The sequence below is a fragment of the Sus scrofa genome, chromosome 1 (genome assembly GCF_054392235.1).
Source record: "Sus scrofa isolate SSC_HxYL_T2T_F1_AM1 chromosome 1, Sscrofa_HxYL_maternal_Yorkshire_Landrace_v2.0, whole genome shotgun sequence".
In the NCBI taxonomy this organism is placed as follows: Eukaryota; Metazoa; Chordata; class Mammalia; order Artiodactyla; family Suidae; genus Sus; species Sus scrofa.
The window spans coordinates 214543694-214567484 of record NC_139383.1 but is presented as its reverse complement, the minus strand read 5'-3'; the positions used below and the strand labels follow the sequence as shown (position 1 = coordinate 214567484).

General features: G+C 38.9%; 2 protein-coding genes and 1 non-coding gene across 26 annotated transcripts in view; 1 reads left to right on the top strand and 2 right to left on the bottom strand.

Moving 5' to 3' along the window:
- Nucleotides 1-2398: 2398 nt before the first annotated feature.
- Nucleotides 2399-4012, top strand: RRAGA (Ras related GTP binding A). The gene has a single exon (XM_005660087.4). It carries the CDS (start codon nucleotides 2633-2635, stop codon nucleotides 3572-3574), a length of 942 nt encoding a protein of 313 aa, XP_005660144.1. The 5' UTR covers nucleotides 2399-2632; the 3' UTR covers nucleotides 3575-4012.
- Nucleotides 4013-5544: 1532 nt separating this feature from the next.
- The window catches only part of HAUS6 (HAUS augmin like complex subunit 6), a 50869-nt gene continuing 32622 nt past the window's right edge, over nucleotides 5545-23791 (bottom strand). For 11 of the 24 annotated variants that reach the window (XM_084984235.1, XM_001928749.7, XM_084984281.1 and 8 more), the window contains 5 exons: nucleotides 17693-17759; nucleotides 17196-17381; nucleotides 13860-13992; nucleotides 11521-12567; nucleotides 5545-9581 (listed from right to left, as the gene is read on the bottom strand). In XM_084984235.1, coding sequence (XP_084840361.1) covers nucleotides 9520-9581; nucleotides 11521-12567; nucleotides 13860-13992; nucleotides 17196-17381; nucleotides 17693-17759 — 1495 coding nt within the window. In that variant the 3' untranslated portion in view covers nucleotides 5545-9519. Of the gene's footprint in view, nucleotides 9582-11520; nucleotides 12568-13859; nucleotides 13993-17181; nucleotides 17382-17692; nucleotides 17760-22983; nucleotides 23062-23791 lie in introns of those variants that run through there. The other 13 variants (XR_014821062.1, XR_014821074.1, XR_014821071.1 and 10 more) reach the window with 9 other exon arrangements.
- Nucleotides 17844-17974, bottom strand: LOC146407004 (small Cajal body-specific RNA 8). The gene has a single exon (XR_014832336.1).

Here is a 23791-nt window from a genome sequence, read left to right as displayed (position 1 = left end):
AGCTAAAATTTATTTCAATATCCACTTGTAGAATATGGTGTTAGAGAACATGCTTGTTGGCTCAGAAAACTCAAGATGTGTTAACTTTTAAACATAAAGTCACTCACACCAGTCAGAAGGGCCACAGATAACAAATGCTGGAGAGGGTGTGGAGAAAAGGGAACCTTCCTGCACTGTCGATGGGAATGTAAGCTGGTACAGCCACTATGGAGAACAGTATGGAGGTACCTTAGAAAACTATACATAGAACTATCATATGACTCAGCAACCCCACTCTTGGACATATACTCGGACAAAACTTCCCTTGAAAAAGACACTTGCACCCACATGTTCATTGCAGCACTATTCACAATAGCCAAGGCATGGAAACAACCTAAATGTCCATTGACAGAGGATTGGATTAAGAAGATGTGGTATATATACACAATGGAGTACTATTCAGACATTAAAAAAAAAGAAAAAAATAATGCTATTTGCAGCAACATGGATGGAACTAGAGACTCATACTGAGTGAAGTAAGTCAGAAAAAGAAAGACAAATACCATATGATATCACTTATATCTGGAATCTAATATATGGCACAAATGAATCTTTCCACAGAAAAGAAAACCATGGACAAGAAGAACAAACTTCTGGTTGCCAAGAGGGAGGGGGAGGGAGTGGGATGGACTGGGAATTTGGGTTTAATAGATGCAAACTACTGCCTTTGGAATGGATAAGCAATGGGATCCCGCTGTATAGCACTGGGAACTGTGTCTGGTCACTTGTAATGGAGCATGGTAATGTAAGAAAAAAGAATGTATACATGTATGTGTGACTGGGTCACCTTGCTATGCAGGAGAAAATTGACAGAACACTGTAAACCAGCTATAGTGGAAAAAAATAAAACTCTATAATGAGTTTTTATAATAAAAGATAAACATAAAATCAAAACTTTAACTTAAAAAAAGAAATGGTGGGCGTTCCATCATGTCTCAGCAGTAACAAACCCGACTAATATCCATGGGGATTCAGGTATGATCCCTGGCCTCACTCAGTGGGTTAAGGACCTGGTGTTGCTGTGAGCTGTGGTGTAGGTCGCAGATGTGGCTTGGATCTGGAGTTGCTGTGGTTGTGGTGCAGGCCGGCGGCTAGAGATTCCACCCCTGGCCTGAGAACTTCTCTATGTCCAGGGGTGCTGTCCTAGAGAGACAAAAAAAAAAAAACAAAATATTATTCACTTCAGAAAGGAGATCCTACTACTGGCAACAAAAAGGATAAAACCGGAAGTCATCAGACTGAGTGAAATAAGTCAGACATAAAAAGAAAAAACCTTACATTATATCATTTACATGTAGAATCTTAAAAAGTCAAAATTCATAGTAGCAGAGAGAAGGATGGTTGTTCCTAGGAAGAAGCAGAGGTAATGGGAAGGCATTGGTCAAAGGGTACAAAGTTGCAGTTATGTAGGATAAGTTTAGAGATCAAACCTACAGCACGATGACTATAGTCAAAACTACTGAATACTGGAGGTTTACTAAGGGAATAGATTTCAGGTGCTTTCACCATATACACGGACAAAAAACGTAACTATACAAGATATGCTAGCTTGACCTTAATCATTTTATTGTGTGTATCAAATTATGTTGTTCACCTTCAATATATACAATTTGTATTTTAAAAAATAAACTGCATTTCAGCATTTAATAGACCTGTATTAACGCCTATAAGCTTCGACTGACTTATTTGAAAATAGGATTATTTATTCACAGGGTTATTGTGAAAATTAAGTAATGTACGGGTTCCATATTATAGTTTCCTCGAGCTGAAATTCTGATCTAAATTCCAAAGTCTGAGATTACCGGGAAAGCAGGTGTAAGAAAGGAACTTGCTTCCAAATGGAAAAAGCACTAGCTGGGAGTCAGGATATCTCCCAGTAGGGATTTACGACCATTCAGCTGTGTAGCACTGAGCAATCACTTACTTTTGCACATCTCTATAGTTTTCATAAGTCCTGCCCCATTCAGTAAACCAGGGAATCTGGGGAGGTCTAACTGGGCTGACAAATTAAATCTTCCTTTGCTTCACCCGTCTGCGGCCCGCGCCTAAAACCACCTCAAACCACAGCGCGGTCTTAAGGAAGGTAGCGGTGTGTTGGGGGTTTCAGCCACGAGATGGCAGCATTGGTCCAACCGCCCACATACGTACACCTTGCAATCGTAACCTCAGTTTATTAGGAGAACAGAACGCCAGAGTCCTGGGTTCTCCCCCCATTTTCTCTTTCGGATGGGCCCTGCAGAGTGTCAGTAAAAGAGCAGCTTATCGAAGCTCGTTGGGCAGCGACGGCCGAGAGCGCGGGTTCTCGCGAGATCGCCCCCGGAAGTGGGTGGCAGCGGAGACGCAGAGACTCTCCTCTCCGGAAGGCCAGCGTTTTTCCGGAGCTGCTGCAGCTGTCCGCCCCCCACCGGCGCTCTCCTCTGAGCAAGAACTCACTCGCGGCGGCCTTTCCAGCCCCGAGCTCGCACCTTCGGCTTCCCCGACTGCACAGCGGCGGGCCCAGTCAGCGAGCCCCCGCGACTCCGGCCCCTTCCCTCCCTCCGCGCTGCAGTTAGGCCGCGCCCTGAGGCCCAGTCCGCGGCAGCTCCGGCGGGTGATGCCAAATACAGCCATGAAGAAAAAGGTGCTGTTGATGGGGAAGAGCGGGTCGGGGAAGACCAGCATGAGGTCGATTATCTTTGCAAATTATATCGCTCGCGACACCCGGCGCCTCGGTGCCACCATTGATGTGGAGCACTCCCACGTACGATTTCTGGGCAACCTGGTGCTGAACCTGTGGGACTGTGGCGGTCAGGACACCTTCATGGAAAATTATTTCACCAGCCAGCGAGACAACATTTTCCGTAATGTCGAGGTCCTGATTTACGTGTTCGACGTGGAGAGCCGCGAACTGGAAAAGGACATGCATTATTACCAGTCCTGTCTGGAGGCCATCCTCCAGAACTCTCCTGATGCTAAAATCTTCTGCCTGGTGCACAAAATGGATCTGGTTCAGGAAGATCAGCGTGACCTGATTTTTAAAGAGCGAGAGGAAGACCTGAGGCGTTTGTCTCGCCCTCTCGAGTGCGCCTGTTTCCGAACATCCATCTGGGATGAAACGCTCTACAAAGCCTGGTCTAGCATCGTCTATCAGCTGATTCCCAATGTTCAGCAGCTGGAGATGAACCTCAGGAATTTTGCCCAAATTATTGAGGCCGATGAAGTTCTGCTGTTCGAGAGAGCAACCTTCTTGGTCATTTCCCATTACCAGTGCAAAGAGCAGCGCGATGTCCATCGGTTCGAGAAGATCAGCAATATTATTAAGCAGTTCAAGCTGAGCTGCAGTAAATTGGCCGCTTCCTTCCAGAGCATGGAGGTTAGGAATTCTAACTTCGCTGCTTTCATCGACATCTTCACATCAAACACCTACGTGATGGTGGTTATGTCTGATCCCTCGATCCCTTCTGCAGCTACACTGATCAACATTCGCAATGCCAGGAAACACTTTGAGAAGCTGGAGAGAGTGGACGGCCCCAAGCACAGCCTCCTTATGCGTTGAATACTGCCAAAATACGCTTTCTGAAAATGCTGAATTGCCTTTCTCCCCCCACCCCCACCCGCATCCTTTTCTTTTTAATATTCATAATGTTGTGTGCTTAAAAGTGGGCTTTGAAATGTGTGCTGCTTACTCCTTCCTTCTCTTTCTTCCCTGCTCCCCAATCTTTAAGCCTTGGACGCTATTTACTCAGCTATCCAGTAGAGCTTTCAAGATGGCCTTTCTGAAAAGTTGGTATGGTAAACAGTAAAGTAGGTGGTGTGTGTGTGTGCTCTGATTACCTGGTTATAAAGATATACACATCAAAGCCTTTACATTACCTTCCTGTATTCCTTGATTGCAAAGATGGAATGTTATTTTATCAGCAAGGTATTAAAATGCATTTATAAATTCTACTTGGCTTCAATCATGAATAAACATTTGCTTGTTAGCAATTTAAAATATGGTCTTATTTGAAATAATTTGAACATGGTTAATACTAAATCTCTAGATTCTGACTGCCCACAAGTATTGCCTAACAAGTTAACTTAATTTTGTGATCTTGGCTCCCATTGCCTTAGCAATGTTTAATATTGACTGTACAAGTGTGATTAATAAAGGGACTCTGGAGCTAGACCACCTGAGCTGAGTTAGTATTCTAGTCCCTTCTCTTACTAGCTTGATGAACTGAGAAGGTACTTAATTTTACTATGTTTCTTTCCTCATTTTGTAAAATAGGGATAAGAAAAGCATTGCTTCATTAAGACTAAATTAAAACAGGGACAGCATTTAGAATGGTGCCTGCCACATGCTCAGTACTGTTCACTGTCAGTACCACCTTCTGGGCCATTCTTCCTCCTCTTTCCCAAATTACTGGATGTGAAACTTGGCAAAATATTTGAGCCCTTACTCGATCCCAGGTATTCTTAAATAGTTGATTGCATTTTTCTTCTTAATCCTCACAACCTGTGAGGACTTTCATCTAAAAGATGAATAAACAGGTATGACCTTATTAAGGTCATATAGCTGAACCTAGGCAATGAGTACAGATCCTCCCCCTCCTAATCCTTACATGCCACTACTTGATAGAAAAGTTAATCATAAAAACCCTAGCTTTTTAGGTGTATATTATTCCTTCATATAATTTCACTAATTTTACAGTTTGTGTGAACTGAAGCCTAAGAAGTTGACTTCTCAAAAATGTTTCACTTCAGGTAAGATCACACTCCCGTCTGTATTTATCTGGAAATTGAATAATACGTAATCATTGTTAGATTATGTACCTTTGGGGAAGGATTCTAAGGTTCTTATTTTGGATTGGCAATGTGGTATAGTGAAATCAAGAAAGTTCCCATTATAGCTTAGTGTGTTAAGTATCCCTAGTTGCTGCAAGGTGTGGCATAAGCTGCAAATGTGGCCCCAGTCCGGTGTTGCCATGGCTCTGGTGTAGGCCTCAGCCCCTAGACCTAGACCAAAACTTACATATACTGCAGGTGTGGCCGTTCATTTAAAAAAAAAAAGACCTAAAACATCCTGGTTCAGCTGCCTTATAGTTTTAAATGAAATCTAAGAATCTTAGAGCAGAGACCTCTAATAACTCTTCTCACTTCTCATTTTACAAATGAGGCATTATCTCTATATACAGACATTAAATATGTTATAGGGAATCCCCAAACCTTTATAGTTATTTAACATTTATTAAACCCTTTATAGCAGCAGCTGTGGATGACAGGGTCCCTACCCATGAAGAGCAAGAAGCCATTCAGATGTTATTAAACTAATCTAATTAGGGTGTTTGGTAATAATATAATAATATATAATAGTAATATAATAATAGTATAAAGATTCCAAATAGGAAAAACTTGGAGGTTATCAATTTACTTTTTAAAATCACTTTAAAATACCCTATTTAGTAACTCTAGAGCTAGAAGGTAAAATGCTGAATGTTTGTTCAAGACTGTAGTGTGAAAACACTTAGAAATAGTACCATGGAAGACTCGCAAATATTTTTAATTTAGGATGTAGACTTGACCTTCACAGTGCATAAGGAGAAAGGTACATCAGCCATGTTTCTGTAACTTAATGTGAAAGAGAATTTTACTTTAGCAAATACTTCCTTTACATTGTGAAAAACGTCCTTAAACATTTTAATTTTAGCAATACTCAGAGTAGAAAAAAAATTATTTTCCTTTTATATAGGTCTCAAGAATTAAGTAAAATTGACTCCAAAATTCCTGGATAAACACAAGGTAGAGAACAGTTTCAAAATGCTTGTATTTTTGTTCTCAATTAAATTCCAATTGATTTTAACATCAAATGTTATTTATTCTACTTGATAACATTTTTTATGTTAAACAATACATGCTTGTCCTCTTTAAACATTTAAAACAATTAGGACATACTGGCATTACTTAAAGTTTCAAACTGACACAAAACTCATTTACACACCTTCATCTTATGAATAGTGAAAAAAACAAGGTATGTTCTGCTATGAATATAATGAGAAAAAAATATTCTTACAAGCAATAAAGTAGCCCTTCCTCTTTACCATTACTTTAATTCCATCACAGAGAAGGCAAAGAAAACAATTTGAATAATATCTGCTAAGGATGATCTATGGAGTATATGTATGTGTGGACACACCCCACACACACACATATACATGGCTATATATGTCCATGTATTTAGTCAATATAACTGGAGAAACCACATGCAACCATGAAAAGATATGATAAAAGCAATAAATGAAAAATTCTAAGTGAATAAAAGTTAAGATAAACCATGGGAGATTACAGAAAAAGGAGAGGCCTATGAATAAGGAAAGAAATTAAGACTTCAAGGTGAAAGACTTGTTCTGACCGTAAAGGACGGCTATAATTATGATAAAGCTAGGAAATGAAAGTAAGATATTCCAGCTTCAAATTTGTGAATTAAGATTTATAAAGATCCGGAGTTTACATCGTGGCTCAGGGAAATGAATCTAGCATCCATGAGGATGCAGGTTCAATCCCTGGCCTTGCTCGGTGTGTTAAGGATCCGGCATTGCTGTGAGCTGTGCTGTAGGTCACAGACGTGGCTTGGATCTGGTGTGGCTGTGGCCTGAACCTCCGTATGCCGCAAGTGTGGCCCTAAAAAGACCAAAACATTTAAAAAAAAAAAAAAAAATTTAAAGAGTTATGAAGATCCATGTTCACCAAAGCACTTCAGTAAAATATGGGAGAGCATAGTGGAAGGGGGAATGGAAAATCTATGGAAGGGAACATAGATTAAATCTGACCTCAATTGTGGAATTACCAATGAACTATTACTGGAATTTTAAAGTACTAGATCAAAGCAGTCCCTTAACATCAAAAGGCCGGTACCAGGCAATACTGGGTAAGGAAGAGGTTGAAGATAGTCATAATCAAAATGATTTAGAAGAAAATGGTACATTTAAGACACTTTTGTTTATAATACTGGCATACAAAGCATAGGAAAGAATGCCAAAAACTCTCAGCAATTTCATTTTGTAAATCCGTAATAATCATAGATATTTTGACCTTTTGATTTCTCAGCAATTCAGGGCCAACACTTACTAGTAAACTTGAGCTTCTTTATCAGGTAAGATCTCTGAAGTAGTAGTGACAGCCTATGTTGCTTTCTTAAGATACCTAGGGCTAAATGTGAATGAATCTGTATCTCCCAGCATTGGTTCACAACCTTATTGAGCCTAGGAATTACCAGGGAAGCCTAATTAAAATGCAGAATTCTAATCCCCATTTTAGACCTATAAAATCTACTTTCTTTTTTTTCGTCTTTCTGCCATTTTCTAGGGCCGCTCCTGCAGCACATGGAGGTTCCCAGGCTAGGGTTTGAATCGGAGCTGTAGCCACCAGCCTACGCCAGAGCCACAGCAACGCAGGATCCAAGCCACGTCTGCAACCCACACCACAGCTCACAGCAACACTGGATCCTTAACCCACTGAGCAAGGCCCGGGATTGAACCCGCAACCTCATGGTTCCTAGTCGGATTCATTAACCACTGAGCCATGACAGGAACTCCTGGATAATGGATTTCTTATGGCAGATTAAAGTAGTTTCCCACTAGACTTGCAGAGTCCATATTTGTTCTATTACCTAATAAAGAATACAGCACCTTAAGAAAAGCTTTTCTCTTCCTCTTTCTTTTCCACTGCAAACAAGGTAGTTACATGTGCTTTTCTTCTGTCTTTTCTCACAAAAAAAAAAAAGTCTGACCTTCAAACTGGGATTAAATCAGTAACTTAAAGTAAGCCCAAAATGACTAAAGAAAGATGAACTATTAAGCTCATCTACTTGCAGAACTCTCCCCTTTAAACTCTTCTCCACTTGTTGCCAGTTTCTTGGCAAATGGACAAAGTTGTGAGAGCTGGGACTAGATGCAAGGGTGCTGTAGGTGCTATCACCCTTCCACTGCATGCTCATTCTTCCTGGCATGTATTCACTTGGATGCTAAAGCCCTTTTCTTAGCCAGGGATCCTCACTAAGTGAGGCAGGACACTGTAGGAAAGGCCTCATATCCCACTCTCATTCAGCGTCTAAAAGGTCAACTGGAGGCTCACTCCTGCAGCCATATCTACATCCTAGCCTTATAGTTACTTTGGGGAGGTCTTTTTGGTATATTAAGGAAAGAAATAGAGTCAAATCCTAGCTTCACCACTGACCTAGCTGTGTGACAATGAAAAAGCTATTTAACCCCAAATTCAGTTTTCTCAAGTTAATTTGAAACTACTCCATAGGCAGTGGAGAAGTGACAATTTTTGAGGAGGAAAGTAACAAACAAAATTAGCTCCTTTCCAGAGTTCCCACTGTGGCTCGGTGGCTTAAGAACCTGACACAGTGTCTTAAAAAAAAACTCCTTTGCTCAAAAATAGTGTCCCTCAATCACCCCCCAAGAGAAAACAGACTAGTTTTTAATTTACATTTTTGTTACAATTTTAAAAACTAGATTTAAATTCTCAAGTCTAAATTAGACTAAATATAAAACTGCTATACAACCCACTGAATGGATTTATAGTGTTCCTCAAAAAGTGTCTAGTTATCCTCCATCTTCTTCCTTTTTTCTAAATTCATTCTATCCCAGTCTTCACTATCACTACATGCACTTTATTCCATCAAACATTCTTTAGGATCAACCTACTTAAAACTCATTACACCTGTTTAGAGCTTTCCCAAAATTAAACTTTGTCATTTTCAACTACACAACCCAAAGCATTACTTTTCTCACATTTTTCAGTACCAGAATGTTCCATAAAGAAACAATTAAAGTTTGTACATTTCCCTAAAAAGAAAGATCAGAATACTAAATGGCTATTATGTTAACCACTTAATAAAATTACATCAAAAACTACTCAGCCTTATGTTAATTAACTGAAATTAGAACATAAGTTAAACTACTCCTTGCCATTTACTGAATGTTTAGAAGTTTACTCAAGAAATCAAAACGGCTTCACATAACTTTATAAGCAAGCAACCATTAGTGAACAGTCACTGGTAAGTAGTCCTGCTCAGTCACTGGTAAGCACTGTAGTGGACCCTTCCTCCAAACAAGGAGCCTGAATTCGAACTGAAGCAATTTGGTTTTTTGAGACACTAGTCTGCCATCTTCTCCATCCGCTGGCTTTTGGATTAAAGTCATTGTCCCTTGCCCCAATAACTCGTCTCCAAATTTACTGGTCTGTTATGAAGTGAGCAGAGTGATCTTGGGTCCAGTATCAACTTGATGTTTGTTTTCCAAATACTATTTCACTCCCACATCAATAAAAAGAGAGAAAATCCAAACATACTCTTCTTACATAAAAATGACAGAGAAGGCTAAAAGGCATTATTTAAGACTTTTTTAGACCTTGAAAAATTATTCTTCCAATGTGTTACTTAAATTTACAAATCAGTTTATCTTGTGACACTGCTTCAATTTCAACGCATCATAGTTGAGCTGACTGGCTACTGCTTCATTTTTTCAAGTCAAATGGAGATTCTCTTGCATTAAGGCTCTTATTCAAGACTTCTTCTTCTGCAAAATTGATATTAAAAAGAGAGGAAAAAAATAAGCAAACATTACAAAGAAAAAAAAGGATAAATACCAAGTAGTAGCAAACTTTAGTTTTAAGTAAAAAGTTTACATACAACACTTAACTATGACAAAATTGCCATTATTTTCACTGAGATACCTTTTCTCCAGAAAACATCAACACATCCCTCTTAGAATACTTATTCATATATCAGTGTTATCATGAGCAAATCAGAATGATATATAAGCTGTTATCACCAGATATATATCCATTCTAACATTCTTTAAGAGCAAGTTTTGTTATTTTTAGGGCTGTACCTGCAGCATATGGAAGTTCCCAGGCTAGGGGTTGAATCAGAGCTTCAGCCACCAGCCTATAACATAGCAACGCCAACACCAGATCCAAGCCTCATCTTCGACCTATGCTGCATCTTGCAGCAATGCTGGATCGTTAACCCACTGAGCGAAGCCAGGGGTCAAACCCACATCCTCACAGACACTAACTGGGTTCTCAGCCCACTGAGCCACAACGGGAACTCCTAAGAGCAGTTTTTGTTTTGTTTTATTGAAGTAGAGTTGATTTACAATATTGTATTAGATTCAGGAATACAAGCAAAGTGATTCATATATTTTTATTACATGTATTTTATATATTACACATATTTTTATTATGTTACCTCTTTCAGACTATTTTCCATTATAGGTTATTACAAGATATTGAATATAGTTCCAAGAGCAATTCTTTTTTAACTCTTTATGATGAACCAAACTTATCCATCATCAGGCTTCAATAATTACAATTTTAACAATTAACATTAATACTAATTGTTACAGGATGAACTGTGTCCCCAAAAAAGACATGTTGAAGTTCCAACCTGAATACCTCAAATGGGGCCTTATTTGGAAATAGGGTCACTGCAGATACACTCAGTTAAGAGTAGGCTGGGAGAAGGATATGTCCTTAATCTATATGACGAGTGCCTGTACAAGTATATAGAGGGAGTTCCTGTCATAGCGCAGTGGAAATGAATCCGACTAGGAATAATGAGGTTGAGGGTTTGATCCCTGGCCTTGCTCAGTAGGTTAAGGATCGGGCGTTGCTGTAAGCTGTGGTGTAGGTCACAGACATGGCTCGAATCTGGCATTGTAGTGGCTATGGTATAGGCCAGCAGCTGTAGCCCTGACTAGACCCCTAGTCTGGGAACCTCCATATGCTGCGGGTGCAGCCCTAAAGAGCAAAAAAAAAAAAAAAAAAAAAAGAAAGAAAGTATATAGAACACAGCAGAGAATGTCATGTGACAATGGAGGCAGAGATGAGTTACAATGCCATGAGTTATGAAGCCAAAGAATATCTAGGTGTATTAGAAGCTTGAAGAGTCAAGAAGGATCTTCCTCTAATGGCTTCCAAGGGATCATGGCCCTGTCAGCACTTTGATTCTAATTTCTAGCCTCAAGAGACAATAAATTACTGTTGTTTCAAGCCACCGAGTTTGTTACAGCAGCCTTAGGAAACTAATACACTGACTTATGTTACCACCACACCCACATCAAATTATTTCAAAGCAAATCACAGATATTATACTATTATAAAAATGATATTTAACATAGCATTTCTCAACTTTTTTAGAACCATCTTCCATTAACCAAGGTTTTCAAGAGATTTACTTTCAGCAGTTTGTATTATAAAAGCAATAGGTTTGGGATTTTGGTTCTGTTTTCCAACCCTGTTCCATACCAATTATAAATTACATACACATCATTAGAGATTCTGAAAGTACTCATAAAAATGAAGAGCTCACTCTTCTTGTCCTAGTTGAAGGAATGAGGGCACATTTTGTCATATTTACAATAAGGATCATATAACATTCAATGCATACTATTTTTAGGAAAGTTGAAAGAGAACTTCAGCAGGTCAATATGCACAGGTCCAGTTGAATCTTACCTGTTAAATTAGGTAGAAGTTCTCCAAGACTACATGGTATTGTGGTCCTCAATCTTTGTTCCACTGGAGAAAACTTAATTAGTGGTGAAAGAGACTGTTTTCTTTCACCAAAGGACATGCGTAATGATGGTTTTGTATAGTCTGTGTGCAAATCATGAGTGCCCAAAAAGTTAAGCATATCATCTGCTTGCATGTTTTGGGGAGAGAGGCTCAATTCTTGTTCGTGTCTTTCAAGTGTTTCAGAATTAGAGAGGTAAATTTCTTCCCTTTGCTTGGACAGAGTCTTTTTCAGAGCCTCATATCCACTGCAAATAGCCTGTAAATTGAAGTCTAATTCTGGAGTAGTTTGTCTTTCTCCCACAACATCTTCTGGGAAAATGCCACTGTGCATAGGACTATTTGGTTCCAGTTTAAAACTGGCCTCTGTACTACTGGAGCTATTAAGACTTAAGTGACCATCATCTTCTGGAAGAGTTTCATGTAATATGCCAAAATCACTAACTTTAAAATTGGAACTAATTCCACTGGATATTTGGAAAGAGTTCCATAACATACTTTTATGCATTGAAAGATCTTTATAAGAAGCTTTCGAGTGGTCTGATATCTTAATACACTCCTTTTCACTGTCATCTATCACATCTCTCCTATTGCCTACAATGGGGGAGAACGTGCCTATTTGGCTAGTTTCTAAAAGCTTGTTCTGTAAAGCTGTACACTCCAAATCTTGCTTACAAATTATTTCCTTATTTAACAAATCTGACATATTTTGTGTTGTTGGTTCGCCTCTGTGACTAGATACCACAGGTTTTTGAGGCAAACATTTAAGGCGATCTGAAATAACTTTCTCTTCAGGAGAATGAGAATGGCTAGAATTGGACATGGTGGTTGCTGAGAAATAACTGGCCATGCTAAATTCTCCTTGATTATGCACCTCAGGAAAGGATTCTGGCAGTACTTCTCTATGTTCAGTATCCATTTGAATTGGTTCTGTACTTTTGGTATCTTCTACTTCAACAGCTTTTCTCCATGAGCTTCTAATTTCACTTACTAATTAAATGAAGGGGAAAATAACACAAGTTATTAATAATATTCCCAAACAGAGCATGCAATTAAACAATTCTAGTGTTCAAGATAAAACTGCTGACTCAGTATATGTTCCACAAGTCTGCCAGTTGGATGACAAGGCTCTACAACATAACAAAGCCCAACAAACATCAAAGGACTCCATCTGCAACTGATCACATACAGAAAACAAAAGCTGTGCCTGAAATATACATACACTTTCACACAGCACATACAAATTACACGTATTAAAAAAATATTTTCTTGTCCATCTAGGCCAGGGTTCAGCAAACTTCCATAAAGGGCCAGATAATATCTCTTCAGGTTTTGCAGGCTATCCGCTCTGCTACTATATACAGTGTGAAAGCAGCCATAAACAATACGTTGACAAACAGGCTGGGTTCAATACAACTTTATGTACAAAAATAACAGGGTGAGCCAGACTTAGTTTACAAACTGTACTTTGCCAGCTACCAATCTAGACAGTGGCTAAGTTCAACCTGAACTGAATCAATTTAACTTTGGATATGCCACTTGTAGTAGCAAAACAGAAATTAATCATTCAACCAGGATGGTATGCCTACATAAGGACAACAAAGCAGAACTTAGCCTACACAATATAGGTTCTAAGAAGAAAGTATTGGAGAGTCTGCCTCGCTTGAGAGAGGTAGATAAGATCTCTGTACAGTTTTTGGCTGATGCTGCTGGTTGTTGCCTAGAAGAGTAGAGCCTCCACACTCTATAAATGTTGATCACAGATCATATGTGGTGACAGAAGATTTTTTTTAAATGATCCACTATTCTCCGAAGAAAAAGCCAAGTAAAACAAGAGCAAAATTGTGTATCATCAGCAAAATAATACTGATAAAGGACTACCATGTGAGAGTGCCGACATTTAATATTTCAATAAAAGTCCCCTACATCAAAACAAATAGAACCAATGACACTAAATTGAAAGACACAGTAAAGTTATAAAGTGAGTTTCCAGGAGTTCTCACTGTGGTGCAACAGGATTGGTGGCATCTTGGGAGCTCTGGTATGCAGATTTGATTCCCGGCCTGGCACAGTGAGTTAAGGACCCAGCGTTGCCACAGCTGAGGTTTAGGTTACAACTGTGGCTTGGATTTAATCCCTGGCCCAGGAACTCCATACACTATGGGGTGGTCAAAAAATAAATAAATAATAAAGTGAGTTTTCCAGAAGATCTGTAAGACCACAATTCTAATAGTAGTAATGTCTAAGAAAGAAAATAGTGGCAGAAAGCATTATTAACTTACTCAAGTTTTCTGGAGTTCGGGGAATTTGGTTCCTTGTTAAGAACGGATTAGAAACTAGAGAGTCAATTAGTTCCTCTAATTTCACTTCTCCTTTAGAGGGCTGTGGTGAATCAGATAAAACTGCCCTTGCAACCTAAAACAAAAAAGAAAAAGTAAAAGTTACCAAGCCCACTAAGAGAATGCAATAAAACCCCTGATAAAAACAATAAGCACTTCACCACCAGCAGCCCTTTCCACAGCAGAAAGCAGAAAAATAAGCTCAACAACGTAGCTCTCAGACACTCCATATACATTACCCAGGCACAAACCTATAAGGTGAATCAATTTCCTCCCTTCTTATCGTAAATGGATATCCCATTATACAAGAAAGATAAGAAATCTTCATATTTGGAAATATATAAATACAGTTCTTAGAGCACAGTGAATGGAGCTGCTCTCTGCCACAAAATTGAGCTTTACAACTCCTAATGAATGGTTCTAAAGCACACAAGTTCTTCTTAATCATAATTCACTACACAGTAACACTTCTATTAATAAAAATAGTGCATTCTTCTTTCCCAGAAGCCTCATTATCAGACAAATTAGTGAACAAAGCATAGGAATACATTTTAAAATAGAGAAAAAAAATGTACAATATGAAAACAGCACTCTATTTAACTAAATTTTAATAAAACCACAAAGAAGACATGCAAACTAAAACTTTTGTGTCCTGAGACCCCCAAAAAAGAAAATGGCTACAATGGTAATCAAATTGACTCCAAATGACCCTCCGCCATGAAAATAGAGGCTTCTTAGAATTCTTGGAGTTCCCGTCGTGGCACAGTGGTTAACGAATCCAACTAGGAACCATGAGGTTGCGGGTTCGGTCCCTGCCCTTGCTCAGTGGGTTAACGATCCGGCGTGGCGTTGCCGTGAGCTGTGGTGTAGGTTGCAGACGCAGCTCGGATCCCTCGTTGCTGTGGCTCTGGCGTAGGCCAGTGGCTGCAGCTCCGATTAGACCCCTAGCCTGGGAACCTCCATATGCCGTGGGAGCCGCCCAAAGAAATAGCAAAAAGACAAAAAAAACCCCAAAAAACAGAATTCTAACACACTGAATATCCCTTGTCATAAACACTATTAAAGGAAATTAATTTTACTTTACTTTCCAGCTTTATGAGATTTCTTTTTTTTTTTTTTTCTTGGCTGTACCTGCAGCATACAAAAGTTCCTGGGCCAGCAACTGACCCCACACCACAGCAGCGACCCAAGCTGCTGCAGTGCCAACACCAGATCCTTAATCCACTGCACCACAGGGAAACTCCAGAGTTTTAAGAGGTTTCAGGACCCTCCTATTCCATCCTATCTTATTCCACTGCTATAAAAATTATTTACCAAAAAAATGTGCCTTTCCTCCTACATCAGGAAAGAGAAAAAAGAATGATTAACCATCTTTTCTTTAGCATAGTCAATCAACAAACACAGAGAAAACAACAGAACTTGAGAGATCTTTAAGTATTTTAGAGACCATAAACTGATCCAACCTCAAGTTAAAAACAAGTGGCTGACATCCACATCTCTTATTTGGATAATATTCATTAACTTTGATCATGATTGAGATAAAGGAGGGAACTCCAATACCTAAATCAATATGCACTAATCCAAATTTTTCTTTCTGTCTCTCAGGAATATAAAGTAGCTGATTTATTTCCTGACTGTTTCTCTAAATTCAAACAATGGGGAGTTTCTGTTGTGGTGCACTGGTTTAAAATTCCAACTTCGGGAATTCCCATCGTGGCGCAGTGGTTAATGAATCCAACTAGGAACCATGAGGTTGCAGGTTCGATCCCTGGCCTTGCTCAGGGATTAAGGATCCGGCATTGCCATGAGCTGTGGTGTAGGTTACAGACATGGCTTGGATCTCGCATTGTTGTGGCTCTGGCGTAGGCTGGCAGCTACAGCTCCAAGTAGACCCCCTAGCCTGGGAACCTCCATATGCCGTGGGTGCAGCTCTAAACAGCACAAAAAAAAAACTTTAATTTTTTAATTAAAAAAATTCAAGTAATAGGAAATGCATAATAAAAGTAACATTAAGGAATAGCCTATTTATGGAGTTCCCATCATGGCTCAGTGGTTAACACACCCAACTAGCATCCATGAGGATGTGGGTTTGATCCCTGGCCTCGCTCAGTGGGTGAAGGCTCCAGCATTGCCATGAGCTGTGGTGTAGGTTGCAGACATGGTTCAGATCTGCCGTGGCTGTGGCTGTGGCACAAGCCAGCAACTACAGCTCTGACTGGATTCCTTAGCCTGGGAACCTCCATATGCTGTGGGTGAGGCCCTTAAAAAAAAAAAAAAAAAAAGACGAAAGACAAAAAAAACTGGCCTATTTAATTTGTATTAACTGAGTTCCGCAATACTCAGCAACTATAGTATTATTGTCACTTCCCAGTGAAAAGTATTAAGGAACAGGGCTGGTTAAGAAATCCAAGATCGGGAATTCCCATCGTGGCTCAACGGTAACGAACTGAACAAGGATCCATGAGGATGTGGGTTCAATCCCTGGCCTCCATCAATGGGTTAAGGATCTGGTGTTGCTTGGGATCTGGCGTTGCTGTAGCTATGGCATAGGCCAGCAGCTCAAATCTGACCCCTAGCCCAGGCACTTTCATATGCTAAGGGTGTGACTCTAAAAACACTAAAGAAAAAAAAAAAAAACCAAGATCATGAACAATGATACATCTATTCACTTATTAAAAAGCAGAAGGACAGAGTTTCCACTGTGGCTCAAATCTCACATTGCTGTGGCTGTGTCATAGCCAGCAGCTGTAGCTCCAACTGGACCACTAGCCTGGGAATCTCCATATGCCACAGGAGTGGCCCTAATAAGACCAAAAAAAATAGTAGAAGGACAACTTTGTTCAGTGATATTTTGCATAATCTTTGTTCTAATATCAAAAAAGAACTATAAATCTAATAAAAAAAGTTAAAGAGGAAGTTTGGCTAAGCAACAGATAACATTCAGAGAGTATTTTAATGAAGTATTATCATTGGGTATATTTATCCAACAATTTATGTAAGGTTAATCCCCAAAATATTACATTTGTTTTATAATTTTGGATATTTATAGAATGAGACATAAGTTTTAACAATGGATATAATCTTAACTGAGTAAGTTTATTTTATATCTATTTCTACTTTTGGGAAGGACCAATTCTGCTTTAACCATGATTTTTATTATCTGTGACCTCCTCTTCCAAATTATCCCGAATTAATTAATAATTAACTATTCTTCACTTATGACCCCAACACCACTGAGAAAATAATATTTCAGTATATTTCTTACAATCTTTTTCTAACCTCTTCTACCAGATGATCTTGCTCTTTTTGGAATGGATCACTTTTTTCAGCTGGCAGAGATCCTCCAAATGCACTACCATCTGTATTCTTTGCAATATTTAATGATGAAGATTCTTCCGTTTCAAATTCTGTTATTTTCTTAGAAATTATTTCATTTTTCTCTCTAGGAGTTCTCACTTTCATGTCCTGAAGAAGAGAGACATGTACTGTTAAAACCTTAATAATTGCAGCTGACATTTATTAGAGATTCCTGAGTTATCATGAATCTATAAAAAGTTGCTAACATTACTGTGCAATTATATGTTCACTGGCACAATTTCAAAATTCCAATATTTCCATTTAGAAGTAAGAGCAAAATGTATAAACAGGGATGATATATAACGTGTACATACTGGGAAATGTGAAAATAGAAATTTAATTTAATTGAGATATCAACAAAAGCAAAGAAAATTTTATCATAAGTGAGTATGGTCAGAATTAACTGTTTTAAAAGGTACCTTTTCAAGTAATGTGACACTGTTCCTATCTGATGATGAAATGGCCTGCAACAGGAAAGAAGTGGGGCTAAAAGGGAAAAAAAGTAAGTGAAATTCAAGGTATGAGTAACAAAGAATTCCATTCACTTGAAGTATCTGACTATTCTAAAGAAACTGTCTGCCTCGTATCTGTCCGTTACGATTTCACTCAATTCGTCCCGGTCATCAAAAGGCAGTTTGTTCTAGGGAAGTATGGTGACAATTAGAGCAGTACTCCAGCCCAATTTGTGTATCAGCCTCCCAAATTAAGAACAATTTCCTTACCTGTTATGTATTTTAAGTAAACAGAACTTTTTACAAGGGCTGAATGACCTGATGAACAGTCAAAAATTCAATTAACTAGAATGACATTTTTATATCACAGAATCTCACTGCAGCAGAGACTTTCAGATGCCTTTGATATATCCTGTCCAAAATCAACTTCTCTTATGCTAAATTTTCTAAAGCAAATATGGTACACTTATAGTAAATGCATGAAATTATCCAATTTCAGCTTGTTGCATTCCACACACAGTATCCCTTGATTTCTTAGATTCTCTTGCCCCTTTTGACAAACATGAAAACCTTATGCATCTTTTCACTGTAATTACAAAATGTTATTAATTTTTAAACCTTCAAAGCAATGATAATTTAAATAATTTATCTTCATTTTGAAAACGCTTTCAGGAGTTCAAGTTGTGGCTCAGTGGTTAACAAATCTGACTAGGAACCATGAGGTTGCGGGTTCAATCCCTGGCCTCACTCAGTGGGTTAAGGATATGGCGTTGCCATGAGCTATGGTGTAGGTCGAAGATGCAGCTCGGATGCCGCGTTGCTGTGACTCTGGCGTAGGCCAACAGCTACAGCTCCGATTAGACCCCTAGCCTGGGAACCTCCATGTGTTGCAGGTACCACACTAGAAAAGACAAAAAGATAAAAAGAAAATGTTTTCAAATTCAATCATGGATTGGGTCTGCTCACTGACCAAAAGCTTTTCTATTCTAGGTTAAATGAAAGGAAGCATTACCACAGAGACCACAGGATTACCCTCTAACATCAGGCACATGTTTTTCTTTCTGTTCATAAACAGAAAAGTATGTAATAGCAGCTTTGCAAATATTTTATATAGGAATTTCAAACTTCTTTAAGTGTGTCCTTACAATCATCTACCTTTCAAACATAACTCAAAATCAAATTTTTCAAGCTTTAACTTCACCTCCACAGGTTATAATCTAGATATCTAAGGCAAAAAATTACTGATCACTATCTACTGTGATTTTTTTTTTTTTTTTTTTTTTGTCTTTTTGTTGTTGTTGTTGCTATTTCTTGGGCCGCTCCCACAGCATATGGAGGTTCCCATGCTAGGGGTTGAATCGGAGCTGTAGCCACCGGCCTACGCCAGAGCCACAGCAACGTGGGATCCGAGCCGCGTCTGCAACCTACACCACAGCTCACGGCAACGCCGGATCGTTAACCCACTGAGCAAGGGCAGGGACCGAACCCGAAACCTCATGGTTCCTAGTCGGATTCGTTAACCACTGCGCCACAACGGGAACTCCTCTACTGTGATTTTAACCAAAATTTCCCCTAAGCTTGACATTAAAATGATTTAAAAAAACCCTTGAAGCAGGGCTAGCTATGGACCAACATCATTAAGATGCCACCAAAACACTCATAAGCTCCTTGAAGACAAAAATTATGTCTTACCAAAGGCTATTCCCAAGGACTAACACAGTGCCTGGTGCTTGAAAGTACAATACATATTTAAAACTGACTGATGGATTGACAAATCAATGAATAAATGAATAAACTCACTTAAAGATGAGGTTTTATAGATGCCTATAAACTAAATTTTCCTCTTCGAATCATTCTTACAAAGCCTCACAATAGAGAAAATGGAACCACCATCTATACCTTCCTCTCTCAAATTTCTGATTGGCACATGATAATATCTCAATTCCAGTCAACTTTAAAGCAGCCCTGGCTCAGTCCTTACTCCCTACCCACTTGCCATGCCAAAACTGAGGCCCATGAAATCCTAGCACTATAACAGATAAGAAGAAAGGGTGTTGATCCCATTGGGGAAATTTATCCAAGGGCACTTCCAAAAGAAAAAGACATGCTTTTTATAGCAGTAAAAATTTTGAGAGAAATCTAAAGTCTAAAAATAAATAAATGTGGAGTTCCCTTCATGGATCAGCAGTAATGAACCTGAGTAACATCTATGAGGACACGGGTTTGATCCCTGGCCTCTCTGAATGGGTTAAGGACACAGCATTGCCGTGAGCTGTGGTATAGGTCGCAGCCTCAGCTTGGATTGCTATGGCTGTGGCATAGGCCCAGGGCTTCAGCTCCAATTTGAGGAACTTATATGTGCCGCGGGTGCAGTCCTAAAAAGACATAAAATAAAAATTTTAAATAAAAACAAATGCTACAGAGCTATTTTAAGTGAAAATTGGTAATATGTAAATGTTAAGTAAACATACATCACAAACTAAAAAACCTCCATTTATGCTAAATGTTGAGAAAATTTTGTATTTTAGAATATAAGACTATATCCATACTATAAGTAAAGCCAATAAGAGAACTTGGAAAAGAAACTAACGAGTGATTTGTTAGAAATTTTAGTTAATTGTTTTTTATTTTCATTTGTTGTTAACCGTTTGTCTACAGTTGACAAAGAAATAGTACACAGAGATTATAAAAAGAAAGATATAAGGAGTTCCCATTGTGGCTCAACGGAAATGAACCTGACTAGCATCCATGAGGATACAGGTTCGATCCCTGGCCTGCTCAGCAGGTTAAGGATTTGGCACCGCCATGAGCTGTGGTGTAGTCACAGACGTGGCTCAGATCTGGCATTGCTGTGGCTGTGGCTTAGGCCAGCAGCTACAGCTCCAATTCGACCCCAAGCCTAGGAACCTCCATATGCCCCAAGTGCAGCCCTAAAAAGATGAAAAATAAATAAATAAATAAAAAGATATGAGATTAGGACTGAATTTCTAAGACTAGGATGTTTATTCAGCATGCATGCAAGATCATACTGCTTCCTATCTTTGAAATGCAAAAAAGAAACTGGAGAGGTTAAGGGTGTAGAAGAACTGCATCACCACCACTAGAAATATGAAAACTTCCTTTCCAAAAACAATTGCAAAGAGAGTTAGTACCCACAGTTTTACAGCAAAGGCATCACTAATCATTCAATTCTGATTTTACTATCATTATGCCTCTAAGAGCTCATTCTGATCAAAACCAAACCAGATTTATGGACAACACTAGTTATATTTTAGTACTTGTGAATGAAAACTACATGTGAAAGGGCTAAACTAACATCACACATAATCTAAAAACTACATTCATTTTTTTTAACTGAATAGTGGTATTAAGTAAATCCAGGAGTTCCCGTCGTGGCGCAGTGGTTAACGAATCCGACTAGGAACCATGAGGTTGCGGGTTCAGTCCCTGCCCTTGCTCAGTGGGTTAACGATCCGGTGTTGCCGTGAGCTGTAGTGTAGGTTGCAGATGCGGCTCGGATCCCGCGTTGCTGTGGCTCTGGTGTAGGCTGGCGGCTACAGCTCCGATTCAACCCCTAGCCTGGGAACCTCCATGTGCCGTGGGAGCGGCCCAAGAAATGCAAAAAAAAGACAAAAAAAAAAAAAGTAAATCCACTATGCATTTCCCAATTAACTACACTGATATTGATGTAAGATGACAGTACAAATATTTAGTATAACAGCTGAACCACAGGCAAAAAAAAAGGGGTTTTCTTTAAGTGCAGTTTACCCACATTACACATAAAACATTTTATTATAAAATAATTTTTAAAGTAAAGAATTCTGAGCAACAAGTTTATTTTCAAATCCCAGTAACTCAACTCTTCTGTTTATTAAGCAGTAATAATCTTTCATTTCCCATTACCACTTTGGTCACATTTATCCCTTGTCATAAAAATCCTTCCTCTACCACCTCCTTTCAATATCTCAACATGAGTAAAATAAAGTATTGATTGGAGTTTCCTTGTGGTGCAGTGGGTTAAGGCTCTAGCACTGTCACTGCAGTGGCTCAGGTCACTGCTGCAGTGTGCATATAAACCCTGGCCTGAGAACTCCCATTATGCCATGGGCACAAAAATAAAGTACTGAAAGATAGTTAAAAGATCCAGGAGTTCAGAATAAATGTGTAAGACAAAATATATTTAATGCAACTTTTTTCTATACTAAGAGAATTCTATTTGAATCAAATTCTTAGAGGCTGAGTGTTCAGCTCCTGTAGAATTCTGATAGTACATCTTAATACAAAATTCTACTTCAAGAAGGAATCTTGAGGAGCTTCTCAGTGGCCTACTGGGTTAAGGATCTGGCGTTATCATTACTGAGGTGCAAGTCACTGCTATAGTACTGGTTTGATCCCTCACCTGGGAATTTCTGCATGTCATAGATGCAGCCATTTAAAAAAAAAAAGAAAAAGAAAAAAAAGAAAAAATCTTAAGGTTAAATGGAATTCATAAATAAAACAGATTTATGAATTAATCTACTAACACCATCAATCTTTAGTCCAACAAGAGACTTTAATCAAAATATTTAATTTGCTCTCTCAAGAAAACACACACCAGGAGTTCCTGATGTGGCTCATCTATAAATGAACCTAACTAGTATCCATGGGGACACAGATTCGATCCCTGGCCTCACTCAGTGGGTTAAAATATGCGGCAGTGCCATGAGCTGTGGTGTAGGTCACAGACGAAGCTCAGATTCCTATTACTGTGACTGTGGCACAGGGAGGCAGCTTCAGCTCTGATTTGACCCATAGCCTGGGAACTTCCACATGCCACAGGTGCAGCCCTAAAAAGACAAAAAAAAAAAAAGAAAACACACACTAAAAAACATGATTGAGATTGTGAAGCACCAACCATTTCCCTCTAATGGGCATGATTTAAGAACAACTGTGATAAGGGTATAAAATTAGCAAGCCCAATAACTTTACAATTTCTTCAATATTAAGTCTTCACTAAAGATTTCATTATATTTCTTTAGGTACTCAGAAAATCAACATCACATCCAGATCTAAGAACAAGGTAAAATTCTTCCATAAGTAGTCCAGACCTCCTATGAACAAGAAAATAAGTGCAGAGGGAACTGTCAATAGCATAATTTCACATGTAAGTTTTGACTCTAGTCACAGTGTTTTAACTTATTAACATATTACGATTATACAGAATGAAGAGGGCCTCAAGTCACTTAAAATTTAGAATTTTCTTTTAGAATTTCCCAAAGTTTTTTTTTTTTTTTTTTTTTTTTTTTGGCTTTTTGCCATTTCTTGGGCCACTCCTGCGGCATATGGAGGTTCCCAGGCTAGGAGTCTAATCGCAGCTATAGCCGCTGGCCTACGCCAAAGCCACAGCAGCGCAGGATCCGAGCCGCGTCTGCAACCTACACCATATCTTACGGCAACACCAGATCGTTAACCCACTGAGCAAGGGCAGGAATCGAACCTGCAACCTCGTGGTTCCCAGTCAGATTCGTTAACCACTGCACCACCACGGGAACTCCCCCAAAGTATTTTGTTTCCATATCTGTGCCTCACTGACATAGGGAAGGTGAACTTAAAGACACCTATTAAGGTCAAAGGGTAATAAGAAAAAGCAAAATAATAAAGGAATCTATTTAGTGTATCTGTTTGACTACTATTTAATAATGTTTCGTTTCAATAGAGAACAAATACATTCCACATTGTAAATCAACTATACTCCAATATAAAATAAAAACTAAATTTAAAAATAATAAAATACAAATTTTAAAAAGGTGGGTTTTTTTGCTTTTTAGGGCCGCACCCACAGCATAAGGAAGTTCCCAGGCTAGGGGTCAAATCAGTCGGAGTTACAGCTACAGACCTAAGCCACAGCCACAGCAATGCCAGATCCTTAACCCACTGAGCAAAGTCAGGGATTGAACCCACATCTCCATAGATACTAGTCAGGTTCGGTTACTGCTGAGCCACGATGGGAACTCCCAAGTTAAAAACTTAAAAAAAAAAAAAAAAAAAAAATTCCCCAAGTGGATTACATACATTTTGAGATTTGTG

What these genes read in the sequence shown, in the direction of transcription:
- RRAGA (XM_005660087.4), top strand. Translation starts at nt 2,633, where the DNA reads ATGCCAAATACAGCCATGAAGAAAAAGGTGCTGTTGATGGGGAAGAGC.